General features: G+C 43.7%; 1 protein-coding gene across 1 annotated transcript; it reads left to right on the forward strand.

The window, feature by feature from the left end:
- The first annotated feature begins 134 nt into the window (after positions 1-134).
- On the forward strand, positions 135-16,214 carry LOC128769777 (collagen alpha-5(IV) chain-like). The gene is made up of 48 exons (XM_053883751.1): positions 135-273; positions 2,416-2,469; positions 2,677-2,766; positions 2,840-2,884; positions 3,669-3,713; positions 4,171-4,233; positions 4,321-4,374; positions 4,679-4,747; positions 5,412-5,489; positions 5,731-5,784; positions 5,865-5,927; positions 6,829-6,873; positions 6,931-6,984; positions 7,058-7,099; positions 7,424-7,508; positions 7,662-7,697; positions 7,771-7,938; positions 8,017-8,106; positions 8,224-8,307; positions 8,397-8,467; positions 8,541-8,729; positions 8,796-8,967; positions 9,059-9,148; positions 9,222-9,329; positions 9,445-9,539; positions 9,769-9,919; positions 10,002-10,115; positions 10,191-10,355; positions 10,483-10,569; positions 10,654-10,791; positions 10,865-10,963; positions 11,058-11,147; positions 11,220-11,359; positions 11,470-11,596; positions 11,664-11,744; positions 11,827-11,925; positions 12,150-12,197; positions 12,276-12,458; positions 12,699-12,829; positions 12,997-13,069; positions 13,327-13,401; positions 13,489-13,617; positions 13,717-13,812; positions 14,382-14,591; positions 14,666-14,843; positions 14,922-15,036; positions 15,304-15,473; positions 15,542-16,214. The coding sequence occupies exons 1-48, from the start codon at positions 202-204 to the stop codon at positions 15,654-15,656; spliced, it is 4,830 nt and encodes a 1,609-aa protein (XP_053739726.1). The 5' UTR covers positions 135-201; the 3' UTR covers positions 15,657-16,214.
- The last annotated feature ends 256 nt before the right edge of the window (positions 16,215-16,470 follow it).

The raw sequence follows: 16,470 nt of genomic DNA on the forward strand, positions 1-16,470 counted from the left end.
AGTCAAGAGATTCAGGAAGGAGGAAATGATTGGATGCTGGCGGACGCCGTCCTCTCTGGGGTCAAGTTAAACAACTTTTTGCTTTCCATTCCATTAAGATGCTTGGTCACAGCTGGGGACTCGGCTGAGGATGCGGACAGTTTAGCATCATCCAGCGCGGCCGGCGGATGATAAGGATGCAGACTATGTGACGGGGAGATCATGGCGAGAGGAGTGATTCTTGTTGCTCTGCTGGTGGCTGCTGCGGCGCTGATGGGCTGTGAAGCCAAAAACGTAAGACATTTTTCTCCTCATTTTAGACGACCAAACACAGGCACAGCATTACTTCCTCAACATCACTTTCTGCTGTGACCTGAAATGCAAAAACTGTTTTTTCCATTCTGTTCTTTTTGCAGTTTGACTTCTGCAAAGCTGTGGACAGCAGCTTACGCTGTTTAAACCTCATTAAAATAAAGTGAAAATAAAGAAGAAGGCAAACATTGTTTATCATAATGAAAAGCATATTTGGGTCTAATGCCTTTGCGGATTAAACTTTATAAATAGAGGCGTGTGTTTGTAACTGCAGGGCTCTTCAAACATCTTGCATCCAGGAAGGGTTTGTTTAAAGCTGCAGTCAAGTGTGTACAGTGTGTTGCACTGTTGGTGGGCCTTTAATAGGAGGTCCGGAAAAAAGGTGGGAGTAAAAGGTCTTGACTGAGTTTGTTAGTGGAAGTGGAGGAAGAATCCAGAGGTTTCCAAAAGCTCGCTTGCCTCATGAGCTCAAAAGATATTGCAATTTTTTTTCCCACCAGTCTTTGCTATTTAACACCATTTTAAAAGAAATGCACAATATATACACTTTTGCCCATTTTGAGTCTTTTACTCCACAGTTATTGATAGTTAAATTTGAGTTTTAAAAAATTTAAAATGTTTATTTTAATGTGTAACACTCAATTTACCATGATTCCCTGTCCATCAAAACAAGTGAATAATATAAAGATATTGGGGTGAAAACATGTGCCTTGATCATGGTTGTCAATAGAGTGAAATTATTCATCTCAATGAATCGCGCAAAACTAAAATAAACTCACGATTAAGAGCAAATTAATCACACATTGGTTCTCAATTTTAACTTAAAGGAAGTTTCATTTAAAGGAAGTTTAACTTAAAGGAGGGATTTTATCAGCACCAGAGTGGATATTAATGTTGACAATGTTGTGCTTTTATCATGTTTTTGAGCCTCTTCAGAGCCTCTGAGTTTATTCTAAAGACTGTTCTTGACAGCGTCTGTGATGTTGGATTGTTGTGGTAAACAACTGTTTGCAAGAGGAAAACAATGTGTTGACATCTACTTTTAAGTTACATTCACAACAGATGCAATACATGCGATTAATTTGGCATTAACTCAGATTTAGTGGGATGAATGAAGAACATAAATCTGTCATATCATAGTCACATGATTTATCCACAGTTCTATTCCCAGGATATTCATCACTTGAAAAGTTTTTTATGATTTATAGAGAGAATCTTTGAGTAATGGCATGGAGTTATTCCACTTTTTCTGATGATCTCCTTGTTTAAAGCCTATTGTTCAACACTCACAACATCGTGTGGCCCCTTATATATAGTTTCCCTGCTCAGTTCTGTGAAGAACAGAAATGAAATGCTCTCAACTCCAGACAGATTATGATGGATTATTGAAGACAGATGCGGGTTAGCTGAGGATGAGGAGTTCAGGCAAGGTGAGGGGAGAGTGGAAGAAGAGTGGAGAGGAGGAGAGGCAGCAGCAGCAGCAGGTTTCCAGAGGCACAAGAATAAAACACTGCCAGCTGCAGACAAATATGGCAAGGTGGAACGTCAGCAAGTGGCTCAGATAAACTTAAGAACAGGTGCTGAATTTGTTGCACGCTCCAGATGAATCACAAACCAATGACTTGAATTTAAACTGAACTCTATTTGGTGACCCAGTCTGCAGACCATCAGTGGAAAAAAGTCATCGCAGCAAAAACACAAATTCCCTGCTTGTTGTGGATAAATAAAACTGTGAAAACAGAGGAAAACTTGAGCTCCGACGCTCAAAAATCACATTGTTAATTTCCAAGTTGCATTAATCTTCAACACTTTGAACTCACATGACACAAGCAAGATGAGCAAATATAAAGGATAATAAAAATATTGTAAATTTAAAAAAAATAGAAATATACTAAATGACAAAATGATATAAAAAATGAAGTCATGAAGCTTTGGTTCCTCACCTCCAGCACAAAAAAAGCAGTTTTAAGTCCTCCTAAGGTCTGTTTGAAACTTTTTTGCTTTTTAGCTTTGATCATCTATTTCAGTTCACTCTGCAGTTCACTCTGAATTGATTTGTTTTTGATGAAAGATATTTAGTCAGAATAATGTTTCGTATTTCTGACGGACACTATTCTTTCTCAGTGTGTTTGCAACGGGCGATCGAGATGTCATTGTGCTGGAGTAAAAGGCAGCAAGGTGAGTGCATCAGCCTGCAGGGGGATTCAGGTTCGCTCAGCATTCGAATTGTTCAGGTCATCCACAGCGTGTGACAATAGAATTTGCACTGATATTGTGAGGACGTGACACGTCATTGAGGCCTATCAAACCACTGCTATACTGTCTGACACTGTAATGTACAGGGAAATACATGGATGTGATCCTGGGTCTCTCCCTCATGTGCAGGGAGACAGGGGTTTTCCAGGATCTCAGGGTCCACCTGGACCACAGGGCAGACCTGGACCTGATGGCCATGCCGGCCCAAAAGGGCTACAGGTACGGAACCGTCAGCAAAGAGTATTCAGAACTACATAAGGATCAATATTCATCGTGAATTTGCTTTCAAAAGGGGAACATCGGGCCTGCAGGACCTCCAGGAGCAGCAGGGGATCCGGTAACAAAAAGCTCTGACAAAACTGCAAAACCTGATGTGCAACACTTTAGAAGTAACACTTAAAAAAGTATATGACATGTGAAAACGTAACCGTTTAGACAAGGAAACATGTTGACTTCTGATTTTAAAGTATGTAGCGCAACAGCCTGTGATGTATACATATGGTACAGCACTGTATTAGACAGGAAATCGAACTCTCACAAGGCTGAGGACAGGAACCTAATTCCAAAGCAAAGCGGCAGCTTGATAGTGATGAGGTCTGTGTTCAGGTTTTTCCCATCTAAAATCAGAGTTATCCCACTTCACAATGTGGTGTCAGAAGTAGGATGGTCACTTGAAGCCATTAGAATACTGACACCTGGGTGTTTCATATCTGTGCCGTATAATAATCCGATCACCTTATGAGGTTGCTGAGCTGCGTCGCAAAGTAGAAACCGATGCAAAATAAGAAAATAAATAAATAAATTGACAAGTCAGCATTGTGTTACGTCATGATAGTAACAAGTCAATATTTCAGAGCAAATGAATTAGCGTCTGCCATATTTTATGTGCTGGTTTATTTTATATAAATACATAAGTTTGCTGCTCAAATAAACCAAGATTTTTTGTGACCAAGTGATTCAGATTTAGAGACTGAAAACCTAAATTGTGCGCGTTCAGTCACGGAACGTTTCCTCAGGGTGAGCTTCAGGGTTACATATTGGCCTCATCGCTGGTGGAAGGTCACGTGATTAGAAGTAGGACTTCCCTCCCTGTTGACGTCTGTTCTCATCTCTTCTAACAGGGTCCTGAAGGAAAAGACGGATTTGCTGGCTCTCATGGTTTCCCGGTGAGATGCATTTGTATTTACAGTACAAGATTCTCACAACAATTTGCCATAACTGCATTCATTGCAGTCTACACTGCAGTCGTATGTTTGTAGTTAAACTACTATAAACTAGTAACTATCATTTTCTTGAGGAACATGACATATTTTCTCATAAATTTCTTTTTTTTTTTTTCATTGCATAACTAAAATAATAACTATAATGACTCCAACTCATGTCTTGAAATACGTTCCTTAAATCAAATACTGGCTGCCTTTGAGCAATATGTCATGTTGAATGTCAATGCAGCTACTTTGCAGTCATAATTTGTCGGTATCAGGATTTGCTAAAGCAACATTTAAACTACATTTCTATGGGGGATGTAGCGTAGTTTGTTGAAACGACTGTGAGGCTGTGTTTTAACCAGCTACATGCTAAACACCTCACGCAGCACAGGAAACTCTATTGTGCTTTCTATAGGGTCAGCCAGGAATACAAGGCCCCCCAGGACTCCCTGGAGCTCCAGGCTGCAATGGAACTCATGTAAGTCCTTCTCACGTTTTTCTTTTTTTTAAAACATTGATTCCCTGGCAGTTGGTCTTTAAAAAAAATCTATGTATCGAACATCAGGGAGATGACGGACCTCGTGGTGCTCCTGGAAAGTATGGTCTTGATGGATTCCCTGTAAGTTGTAAACATGAATTTCGACTCTTGTTTCTTTATTGATTGATTTATTTTTAATTTAAAGGGCATACCAGGACCAGCAGGACTGAGGGTAATTGATATTTTTTCAGAAACGTATTGGAAGAAATGATATTTTCAACTTAATTCCCACCATCTTATGGAGGCATGGACACCAGCGTATTCACCAAGTTAACACACAAACCCCATATTTTTTGTCTTCATGAACCGACAGTGAAAAGAGAACGATAGAGTTCTGACCACAATGTTGTAACATACATGTCAAACCTTCGCTCCTGAAATCTAGGGGGATTCTTGGCCATCAGAGATTGCAACACCAGGCCCACCAGGCCCTCCTGGAAAACGGGGAAGAACGGTACACCAGCATTAAAATCTCACTTCTTCAAACTAAAAAAAATGAGATTTCACTTTGGTTTTAGGGGTCTCTGGGAGTTCCTGGAGAGCCTGGTCAACAAGGAGAAAGAGGACCAAGAGGCGCAGCTGTAAGTTTTACATTTAAATACTGAACTCTATTGAAAACACATAGCTAATAAATTTGACCGTATATGGTTTATTGGACAGCGATTTGGAATAGTGAAGTCAGAAATGCTGGTACCAACTCTGAAGTGCATGGGTCTCCCTCCAACCTCCTGCTCACTTTTGCTCATGTTCTGTTGACAGGGACATCATGGTGACCCAGGATTTCCTGGATCAAAGGCTTGTATTAGTACCACTCTGTGTTGTGATCATATCACATTCGTTGCTATAGTGATGAGAAATATTGTGCAATATTTCTTCACACAGGGTGGAGAAGGCTTCAATGCCCTACCTGGACCTCAGGGAAGAAAGGTGAACATGTTCAGGATTACCTAACATGAGTGATGTAAATATTCCACACAAGAAAGTATTTACCTGAACCAATTTCAGTACTGTATGAAATTCAAAAAACAAAACAAAAAAAATGTAATCTGCTATATCTGTTGACCTGAACAATCACTATTTTTTTTAAAAATGTATTGAAGAATGTATTTTTGCTGCAGGGCCATGAAGGACCACGAGGGCCACCTGGGCCACCAGGCCGGGTCAAGGACTACTTCTCAGACAGCCTTTTGTTGAAGGTCAAACACTACACAACAACAGATGGAATTCACATTTTTCATCCGTCTCTCATCCATCATGAGACTGAGCTGGTGTTTGTTTCGATCCAAACACACCACCTTCTACTTGATGCGTCGCTGAAATGAAACCTTCAGTTAGAAGTTGAATGCAATGCATTTCAAAAGGCTGACAAGGGGAACTTCAATCTTCACAGCTACTGATCCATAACTACTTGAAAATCTCTGTCTCTCTGCTGTGCAGGGAGTTAAAGGAGAACAAGGCGATTTCGGCGAAAAAGGCTGCAAAGGCGCCCCAGTGAGTTTTGTAACTACATATTTTTGTGGGTTTTTTATTGGTCCATGACGCAGTCTGGGTCTTCCCTCTGTTCTCCTCAGGGAGAGAGCTATGGTGGTCAAATAAAAGGTCAAAAGGGCGAGCGAGGAGTCCCAGGTCCAGAGGTGAGAAGAGGAAATACTCTCTGAAAAATGCAGCATCCCTTATTGTCTTTATAACCGACCACATAAATGAATAAAAGAGATGACCAGCAGGTGGCAGCATTCGCGAAAAAAAAATACTAAAACGTCCCTTGAATGGAGAGAAAGAGCAGCAGAATTGGAATTAAATTCTATCATCTTTTTCGTGTGTCAATAATGAGAAACAAAATAAATAAATATAAACATTTTAGTCATTTAAGAAACATGAATATGGTCAACTATGGATCGAATTGATCCAGAACCAGCATTCAATATACATTCAAACTAAATGAAAACTAATATTTACATAACAGTCCTTCACTCTTTTAACAGTTTGTTTTGTGAGGAACGCGTGTGGAAAACAGCCTGTTAAAATTGAGAGGCTGCAACATCGGATGCATTGGGAGATTTGTGGACTTTTAACTGAAACGAATTTAAAACTCGCATGAGCATATTACAGAATGTGGCGTGCCAGAATCAGCACACGGGCTTCGGGTTTAACACGCATTAGTCATAGGCCATGATCAATAGCCAATTCAGGGTTTTAGCTTTTGGGATTTTCTAAATATATATAAAAATATATTAGTTTTCTTTTCGCATTTCCTCATTCCCTTTCAAATAAATGCGATGAGTAGTTCAGATTATTTATTTATTATCGTCTCGGTCACATTCCTTGCAGGGATAATAGGTTTTGGAATGTCTTTTCCCCTTCAGTCCAAGCTGCTTTTCTGATGACTGGCTTGTAATGTGGCCCAACACAAAGGACCTTATAATGGGAAAATAAATGAGTGATCACCCGGGGCCCATGTCCTCTCCTGGAAAGTACAACCAAGTAAATGGACTCCCAGTAGAATGTCCTAACAGCCGTCCTTTACTCTGCATGCAGGGAAAGGAAGGAAAGGACGGCGACCTTGGTCAACACGGATACAGGGTATGCAGTCTGTTGCTGACTTGGTGAGGAGGTCCAGCTCACAAAAGCTCTCTTTAGGGAAGACCAGGGCACAGAGGGGAACCGGGATATCAAGGGCCACCAGGAGTGATGGTCTGGGAAGCACCTCAAGATCAAGATCAAGAAGAATCACTTATTTTCATCATAAATGTGTGTTGTTATTTAGGGGGAGAAGGGTAACCCTGGTATCCCTGGGCCCCCGGGAGAAGTGAGTATCTTCTCTTGGCTTTGATGGCCATTATCACCGCTGATCAGGTGCACTCACTTCCATTCCATCTCCACATGAATCATGAGCAATGTCAATATATATTGAACTTTAAAGAACTTGCTACTGAAAGCTATGGCTGTCAATGAACTCCTCACAGAACGTTTTGTCAACTGGGACTAAAACCCAGCCAACCTGAGGCAGAAAACAACAGTTTTAAGAGTAGGACCGATAAAGGGCATCTTACCGAATCCAATGAAATCTGAATGGTTTGTTTAGAAGTTGAAATGACTTCATACAACTACTGTAAACTTGCTTTTTGTTTAGATATTGGATGCTTTGACTGAACCACTTAAAGGATACAAAGGAGATCCAGGTCGCCCAGGTCCACCCGGTCGACCTGGACCACAAGGTAGATGAAGTATTGGGAGTATGAAGCTGTTAAAGTACAATGTGTGTACAAATGACTTGGTGGAGTTGATAGCACTTTTCTTTCTTCATTAGAAATCATATGAAGATGCAAAACATTCATGTTAAATTTCAAGTTTTTCCTTGGTGGTTTCAGGTGAAGTGGGGTATCCGGGGCCTGATGGACCACCAGGTTTGAAGAAAACATGCTCATTTTCAAAACAAATCTCATCCGTTCTCAGCATGCCTTGCTTTGTAACGTGCAGGCGATGGAACTGGCATTTATTTGCCAGGCCCCACTGGCTTCCCAGGCCCAAAAGGAGACCCTGGGGAACCGGGTGACGTCTTCTCAGGAATCAGAGGATTAGATGGGGATCCTGGCGATCCTGGGCCTCAAGGAGACATCGGGCCACCAGGACCACCTGAAGACAGGAGTATGAGGAATCATCTAAACCTGTGAAAGAGTGACAACCATGACTGTGATCAGTCACATTTTTTAAATATTCTTTTAGGTAACAGGGTCACCAAAGGTGTGCCTGGCTTGAAGGGCGTGAGGGGTACCGTTGGCCCGATGGGGTATGATGGAACCTTCGGAGTTAAAGGTTTGGAATTGACCACGGGAGAACTCAAAATGAATGGCGGCAATTTCTTTAATTTCACGTTCTTTTTGCAGTCTTGGTCAGTCCTTTATTTTCAGCTCTGAATTGTACTGTCTGCAGGGGAAAAAGGAGAACCTTGTTATCATTGCTCTGGACCAGGTGTACCTGGACTGCCGGGCCCCCCTGGTCCACCTGGCATCCCTGGTACAGCACCCACTCATGGAAAACTTCTTGTTTTTAGTTTTTGTTTTTTAATATACAGTATTATGATGTTGAAAACAAATCTTGTACAGGACATAATGGAGGACCAGGAGGAAAAGGCGATCGAGGGTATCCAGGACAGACTGGTCCCCCTGGAACCCCGGTAGATATCCTCATATTTATTTATCTCTACTGAGGGCCTTTGATATGAAAACAGATGCTTTGTTTTTGTGAAGGGTCAAACTGGAATTCCAGGAGTTCCAGGTGCACCTGGACCAAAAGGAGACTCCTTTTCATTTCACACGCCAGGTATCAAGGGGGTGAAAGGAGACCAAGGCCAGCCTGGTAGACCTGGATTCCCAGGACTTCCTGGGTCACCTGGTTTAGCAGGTCCAAAAGGTAATCGAGGTCTACCTGGAGATGCTGTGAGTAGTTTTTTGTTTTCTATTATTGTCAACAAGACGCGACTTCAAAAGGAAATTGCTTTGCAGTATTCCCAACCTGGTGCGGTGGGAGACCCAGGATTTCCAGGTCCCCCTGGGCGCCCAGGCAGTGAGGGTGCCATTGGTCACCCTGGGCCAGTGGGATATGGACCTGTGGGAACGCAAGGACGTAAAGGAGATTTAGGTGTTCCTGGCTTCCCTGGCAGCCCTGGAGTTCCGGGTAAACAAAATCCTGTTTACAGATATGGGAGTATAATGACTTGGAATGGCTCAGACTAGCCTCCATTTCTCATTCTCTCATCACTGGATAGGCCAGAAGGGAGAGCCAGGTCACGTTCATTCAGTAGGAATACCAGGACCTAAAGGATTTCCAGGTTTGCCTGGTTTACCGGGAAGACCAGGTATGTCCTCATAGAGTGTGTGCAATGTTTAGTAAATAGTGTTTCATTATTGGTGTCGGCCATAACCATTCAGGCAATGACGGAGTACCAGGTACCCCAGGCCGGCCAGGTTTTCCAGGTTATAAGGGAGACAGAGGCGGCACTTCATCAATTGGAAGACCTGGACTCCCGGGGGATAAAGGTAGCCTTTTGTTTTCATTGAGCCTTTGTGTGTTTCTAACTTTCATTTGAGAAAGGTGCAGTCTGTGTTTCTATGGTTATGTGAAGATGAACATTAAAAAATACCTTTTCTGTAGGTGAAAAGGGCCAACCAGGTCAACCGGGACAACCTGGTCGAGGTCCACCTGGACGGCCAGGTCAGCCCGGGCTTCCAGGGCCTCCAGGATTAAAGGTTTTCCATGACTTTTTGCTGTTACTACGTCCAATTTGGATCATGATAAAAAGAAATGGCACACATAGTTCAAGGTCCAATAAATAGGTTTTCAGAAACAAATGTGTTAAAACTTACTCCTCTTATTCACAATTCACCGCAGTGCTCCATGGCATTCAGTGTAGTGAGAATGAGTGTATTTGGCTGTGTTGTTATATACACAACAGCATCAACTTTACCTCAATTTAAGGGTGATGGAGGGGCTGGTGGGGGTGGACCACCAGGACCTGAAGGAAGTCCTGGTGAAGTTGGTGTGCGCGGGCCAGTTGGTGATGCTGGCAAGCCCGGTCTGCCTGGAACACCAGGATTTCCCGGGATAGCTGGTCCACCAGGAGAGAAAGGTACTATTACTCATGATCACTGAAATAATCGACCACCAATTCTTTTCTTTTTTTTTTGATCATTTCATTTGAAACTACTCAGGTTCAAAGGGATTCATTGGTCCCCGTGGACTGCCTGGTGATGAAGGCTCATGTGAAGGGGCTATTCCTGGAGCGCCTGGGTTAGCAGGACCTGCAGGATGTTCTGGACTTCCAGGTTGGTGTGGCTGATATAAGTTGCAACATTTGAATATTTCCTTTTGAATTCATTTGAGTTTCAATATTCAACCAGGAGAAAAGGGGCAGCCCGGTGAGAAGGGAATCCGAGGGCCACCTGGGTTGGGTCAGATGGGCCCGACTGGCGAAATCGGTCCCCCAGGGGCCTCACTGAAAGGTGCACGCGGAACCCATGGACAGAAAGGCCAGAAAGGACAACGTGGGATTCCTGGCAGATCAGGTTTCTCCTGAACCAAAATGATACCTTATTTAAATGGGATAGATAACAAATCAGAGCTCATACATATTTACTGTCATTCACATTCACAACATCAGGGATGTCCAGTAACCAGTGTTTTAATTTCCAGGGTCGAGAGGAGACCCTGGTCCTGATGGACTACCAGGATATGGCTCAGAGGGCTTGCCTGGGAGTCCTGGACCACCAGGCCCCAGAGGTGATAAAAGAAAGATTCCATGGACGCCAATAGTAACTTCTGGAGTTAGGTATCAAGTCAAAAACTAAATGTTGGTTGTTTCAGGTGACCCTGGCCGAGATGGGGTCAGTGGTTTGATTGGATTGCCAGGATCAACTGGAGATCCAGGTCCAAGGGGACCGCCCGGCCCTTACTCAGAAGCACTGGTGATTGAGGGGCCCCCAGGCGATGCAGGTACACCAGGTAAGCTAACGTCTAAAATACTTCACTGTGTCTCGTCTTTTTTGTTCTTGAGTTGATATATTCCACTGTCTAGGCTCCCATGGTCATGACGGACCAATTGGAAACCCTGGAAATAGTGGGTTAAAGGGAGGTGGAGGGAGAGCAGGAACACCAGGGTTGCCTGGACATAGAGGTGTGGTCAGATCTTTTATCTCTTTACACAACAAATACACTACAAATAAAGGTTAGTCCACACGTGCTGAATTGCCGGATGTTTTTGTTTAAAGGCCCACCAGGAGATCCATGTTTCGATGAATCAGAAGGAACAACAGGTCCTCCTGGGGCTCCAGGGGACCCAGGTTTCAGAGGACATCCAGGTACAAGCTATACAAACAAGGACATGAATGTACAGTTGTGACTTGTGAGATTAACCATTTCAAGCTAAATAGGGCATAAAGGACACAAAGGAGACCCCGGCAGGCCAGGAGACCCCGGTTCACCCGGTTCATTTGGGCTGCCTGGTCTCAAAGGAGAAAAGGGAGGGCCAAATTACAGTGGATATGGACTTCCTGGACCCCCTGGTCAAAAGGTTTTGAGAAATTGATAAATTATAGAGCGATAGAGAAAGTCATAGATAGATAAATTCATTATTTTTCTGCGGCTGATTTTGAGAAATATTCTGTTGCTCCTTGTTCTCAGGGAGAACCAGGCTCAAGTGACACAAATGCCATGAAGGGTGAGAAGGGCCAACCTGGCTATGGTGGGGGCGCAGGTCCCCCTGGATATGAAGGAGCAAAGGGAAACCGAGGACCAGTTGGGCCAAACGGTTAGCTTTGCAGATTCATGTTCTTTACCTACGAATGTTCTATATCTCCATACCAACACATTTTCAGGACTACCTGGCTATGGAGGTCCTAAAGGTTCAAATGGGCCTCAAGGACCAAAAGGGTACCCAGGACCTCCTGGCCCACCAGGTAAACTAGACTGTTGCATTTGAACAAATTCAATCCGCAACGTACAGAACATGCTCTTTGTAAACATTGCTACTTCCCTCAGGTAACCAAGGCCCAAGCGGTGGCCCTGGTTATCCAGGTCCCAAAGGAAACCAAGGCAGAGATGGAATTCCAGGACCCCCTGGGCAGAAAGGAGACACATGTAAGAAATAGATTAAGCTGTTTGAAGTACAGTTCAATGACATGGTCACGTTGTGAAGCACGTCCATACCTTGCCAAGGTGACCTAAACCACTTTGTTAAATAAAGTCAGTATCAGTGCTTTGTACTTCAAGTGTGACTAGGCTAGTGGCTTGTGAAGGTTCACATCCAACACATTCTCCTCTGTACCTCAACTAATAAAAAATACCATTCATTTCCAAACCAGATGTGACTGGCGGAACACCTGGGGACCGAGGGCCACCAGGTGCACCAGGTAAATCAAATGTCAATGGCATTACTTCAACCTTTTACCAATGTTATCCACTATATACACATCATTCTCCACTTTCAGGACCCCAAGGGACTCCCGGTCCTCCAGGCTACATTAGCATCGGTAGCCCTGGTCCAACAGGTGATAAGGGATCATACGGCCCACCTGGAGTGGCCGGTCCAAGAGGACCACCTGGTAGGGAAGGTCGATGCGCTCCTGGGTTAAAAGGAGATCGTGGCCCACCTGGGAATCTTGGCAGGCGAGGTGAGGATGCGCCAAATAATCATATTTTGCTGTGTTTTGCTGGCAAAATAAAATGGTACAGATGTAAAAAAAAAATGTACAGTAATTCTCAATTGCCTTATGTCTCATATAGTAGCATAGTCTTAAGATAAATGTAAATGCCATGTTAGGCCCATTTTCTCTGCATTGGAATCAATGTTTTGTTTCGGTTTTGGCATCGCTTGCTGCCTCAGCAGACTTCAACTCCATTTCCTTGTGCAGGTAATCCTGGACCTCCTGGACCACCAGGACCCACTGTTTCTGGACTGAAGGGAAATGTAGGTGATCCAGGGCTCCCGGGAAGTCCAGGATACGAAGGAGCGCGAGGAGATCCAGGTTTTTCAGGACAACCTGTAAGTATTCTAACAAATAAGCTAAGTAGTTCAGACATAAGACTTCTCAACCAGCGGTGAGCAAAGAGACACTCTTGTGTAGCGCGAGTATTTTAATCATACTTAACACTTTACTTCATGCATTTATATCTGATATTGGACCTTCATGTCTGATTTGCTTCTTCAAGGGTGGACGAGGCCAACTTGGAGATCCAGGACCAGTCGGTGATACGGGTCCCCCTGGATTCCATGGACCCCCTGGTAATCTATAGTCATAAATCACCCTACTATCGCCTATAGATTAGGCGCCATCTCTGAGAGAGAGGCACATCATTCACAGCAGAGAAAAAAGCCCTGCAAAAGTGATTTATGCTCCTTTAACTGAGATTTATTGGAATGGGAAGACAAGGCAGATATATAGGAATGTCTTTTGACGACAGAGGTTGGAGAGGAGCAGGGCTGGAATGTGTTATGAGGGTCTACCAGATATTCGATCACCATTTAGCGCTCTATTTCAGGGGAGAAAGGAGACCCTGGATTTGGTTTTGGCTCTCCAGGGAGGCCGGGTATAAAAGGTTTTCCAGGACCACCAGGTATGCCGGAGCCATTTTATGCTTAAAATGAATTCTGTTCCATGAATACAATATTCAGAGTGTGTCATCTGTACGTCATACCAACAGGGCGGAAAGGTGAACCGACATATGGGGAAGTGATATATGAAAATGGGACTTCCATTGGTAATCGAGGACCCACTGGGGTTCGAGGACCCCCTGGTGCAATTGGATCACCAGGACCACCAGGCCGACCAGGTCAGTTGATATACACTGTATTTTTTTTGTTACGGGATGCTGAAATGGAAACTATTCATTCATTTGCTCATTTCTTAAAGTGGAGTGCTTGTGTTTTAGGCTCACCAGGTTTGAAAGGTGTTCAAGGTGGAAGTCCAGGTGGACCTCCAGGATTCACAGGCCACAAAGGAAACAAAGGAACACCAGGGCTACCAGGTATATGCATGTTAATCATAAAGTCCAGACTAATGTCATGTGTTTTGTTGTTTGCCGGATTGTCTGTGGTTGTCATGTGCGCTGTATAGACTCACTCTTTAAGGCTATTTACTGTAAATAAAAAAATACATAAATAAATCCAAGGAATGACAACTCATCATGGTCACATTTAAATGAAGTCAAACCTATTTATGTTATGTAACATAAGTGAGTGAGGTGAACAGTAAGGGCGGTGACTGGAAGCACAGAGAGTAAAATTTTACAAAAATAGACTAGATATGAAAAAGAAAGGAAGGAGAACTTGAGGAACTCACTGAACCGGCAGTGATCATCAGAACATGATCAGAACTGATGAACAAAACCTGAACCACAACACACATGGAGATGAATAACACATATGAACATAGTTAAAGAAATTGAAAAGAAACAGAGAACTGCACAGTACGGTAGGAAAAATCTGCCCATCTTTTTCCAGTTGTGTGGGATTCAAGAAGAGAAGAGATCCTGGAAATGTATCTGTTCATATTTGTCAGGTCAGGTTAATCCTTGTGTTTGTTGGGATTTTGCAGGTATACCAGGACGTCCCGGAGCCCCCGGCACTAAAGGCCCTCCAGGCTTGCCTGGTAGAGGAGGTCATGGTCATGTCGGCACCTTCTTGATCGCCCGTCACAGCCAAAGCGTGCACGTTCCTGTCTGCCCTCAGGGCACAAGCCTCCTGTACTCGGGCTATTCCCTCCTCTTCATAAACGGGAACGAGAGAGCGCACGGTCAGGACCTCGGTAAGGAAGCACCGTCTCCAGATGTTAGTGTCTCTGTGACAGTTGCTGGTGATGTTATATTAACTGTCTCTTAGGAGCCATGGGGAGCTGCCTGGCCAGATTTTCCACCATGCCCTATCTGTTCTGTGACACGGAATCCAACTGTCGCTATGCTTCCCGCAACGACTACTCCTACTGGTTGTCGACCGAGGCGCCCCTGCCTCCCAACATGGTGTCCATCTCAGGGGCGGGGTTAGCCAGTTACATCAGCAGGTGGGAATGCACTGATATGGATGACGAAAAAAGTTGGAAGATAAACATGAAATAATCTCCCATATGTTTATGTTTCAGATGCTCAGTGTGCGAAGCTACCTCAAATGTCATTGCGGTCCACAGTCAGACAACTCTGGTTCCAGTATGCCCGCAAGGATGGGAGTCACTCTGGGCTGGTTACTCATTTGTCATGGTAAATGAATGAATAGAACTATTCAACATGAGAGGTGCGAGTCGCAGGAGGCGAGAGGAGGACAAAGCTGGGTAGTTTGGAATGGCGGTGAGGTGAGGACAGAGTTGGGGGTAGATGAGGAGAAGAGTGGTGGAGAAAAGAAGAGTACGCAGAGAGAAATGTTAGTTTTCCATAGGAATCAAGGTCAGTGAAGATAAAGAAGGCAGGATAGAAGGCACTTTTGTGTGTCTTATTCATTGAACTTCATGATTCAAATTTTCATTTTAGCAAACGGGAGCTGGAGCAGAGGGATCAGCCCAGCCTCTCATTTCTCCAGGTTCTTGTCTTGAACATTTCCGTCAAGTCCCTTTCATCGAGTGCCACGGCAGGGGAACGTGTAACTATTACCCCGACTCCTACAGTTACTGGCTGGCGTCTGTCAACCCCATAATGTTCAGGTAAACCATTCCTTTGCCTTTCGAGAGGAACAGCATGAGGGATTCATGCTTTCTTTACTTCTGAACAGCAAACCAACTCCTCAGACGGTGAAGGGGCCTTCTCTTCGGAGCATCATTAGTCGGTGTAGAGTCTGCAGGAAAACCTGGCAGTCAGATACAGACGACAATCGCGGAGACAACTGAAGGGAAAATAGGCATTTTTAGGTATCAAACGTAAGTTCCAGACCCTGCACTGAGACTTCCCTACACAGAGTATTCATGTCCATACTAGTACAAGCACTATTGAAATGTGATTCACTTCTTGCAGCGAATCACATGAAGCAAGTCAAGTAGCACAAAAATGTTGAAACTAAAATGAGTATTTGATCACTAGTTAAAGAGTTGACTGCAGCCAGCGCCAAATGAAATGTGACAATAAACAATTGTGATATGCTAACTAATATGTTTGAAGGCTAAGTGAGGATACCTGTGTTGCCACCTAGCAATGTGTGTCACTGTCATGTTGCCCTTTCATTTTTATAGAGTCAACTTTCCATTCACGTACCAGTCACGTCAGTGTGACCCGTTGTAAATGACGTGACATGTTCCTCTATGACTCGCTTGAGAATGAAAAAAAAACACAGCAGGCTTCCCGCTCATTCTTTAGTTGTCATGCTTCGCATCCTAGAAGTGACTCACTTGTCGACGCTACATTGTTTCCAGCGACTACCAATTGTTAAATTGAGTGTGAAAATATTTCCACTAATAAATCACGGCTACAATAAATAATAATAAAGTGTTTTGGAAAGTGACTCCATGACGGATGTTGTCTCAGTGGTGAATAGAGTTTTTTTTGCTTCTTCAGTTTGCAAGTTTAGATTTTAGAAAGTCAATGCTGTCCAGTGCCAACCTCAGTCCAGGCACCAAATAAAGAGATTGAGTCAGACACTGAAGGTTGATGCGAGAATGTCCTTTTTGGTTGTCGGTCTCACTTTTCTTTCTTTCTCAATATTTTCAC

The sequence above is a fragment of the Synchiropus splendidus genome, chromosome 13, assembly GCF_027744825.2.
Source record: "Synchiropus splendidus isolate RoL2022-P1 chromosome 13, RoL_Sspl_1.0, whole genome shotgun sequence".
NCBI classification, from domain to species: Eukaryota; Metazoa; Chordata; class Actinopteri; order Syngnathiformes; family Callionymidae; genus Synchiropus; species Synchiropus splendidus.

Bases quoted from the DNA above. Each gene is read 5' to 3' on its own strand.
- LOC128769777 (XM_053883751.1), top strand. From the start codon at position 202: ATGGCGAGAGGAGTGATTCTTGTTGCTCTGCTGGTGGCTGCTGCGGCG. The intron at 4,748-5,411 runs GTACACCAGCAT...TTTTTGCTGCAG, and splicing joins CTGGAAAACGGGGAAGAACG to GGCCATGAAGGACCACGAGG. The intron at 7,509-7,661 runs GTAGATGAAGTA...TGGTGGTTTCAG, and splicing joins CGGTCGACCTGGACCACAAG to GTGAAGTGGGGTATCCGGGG.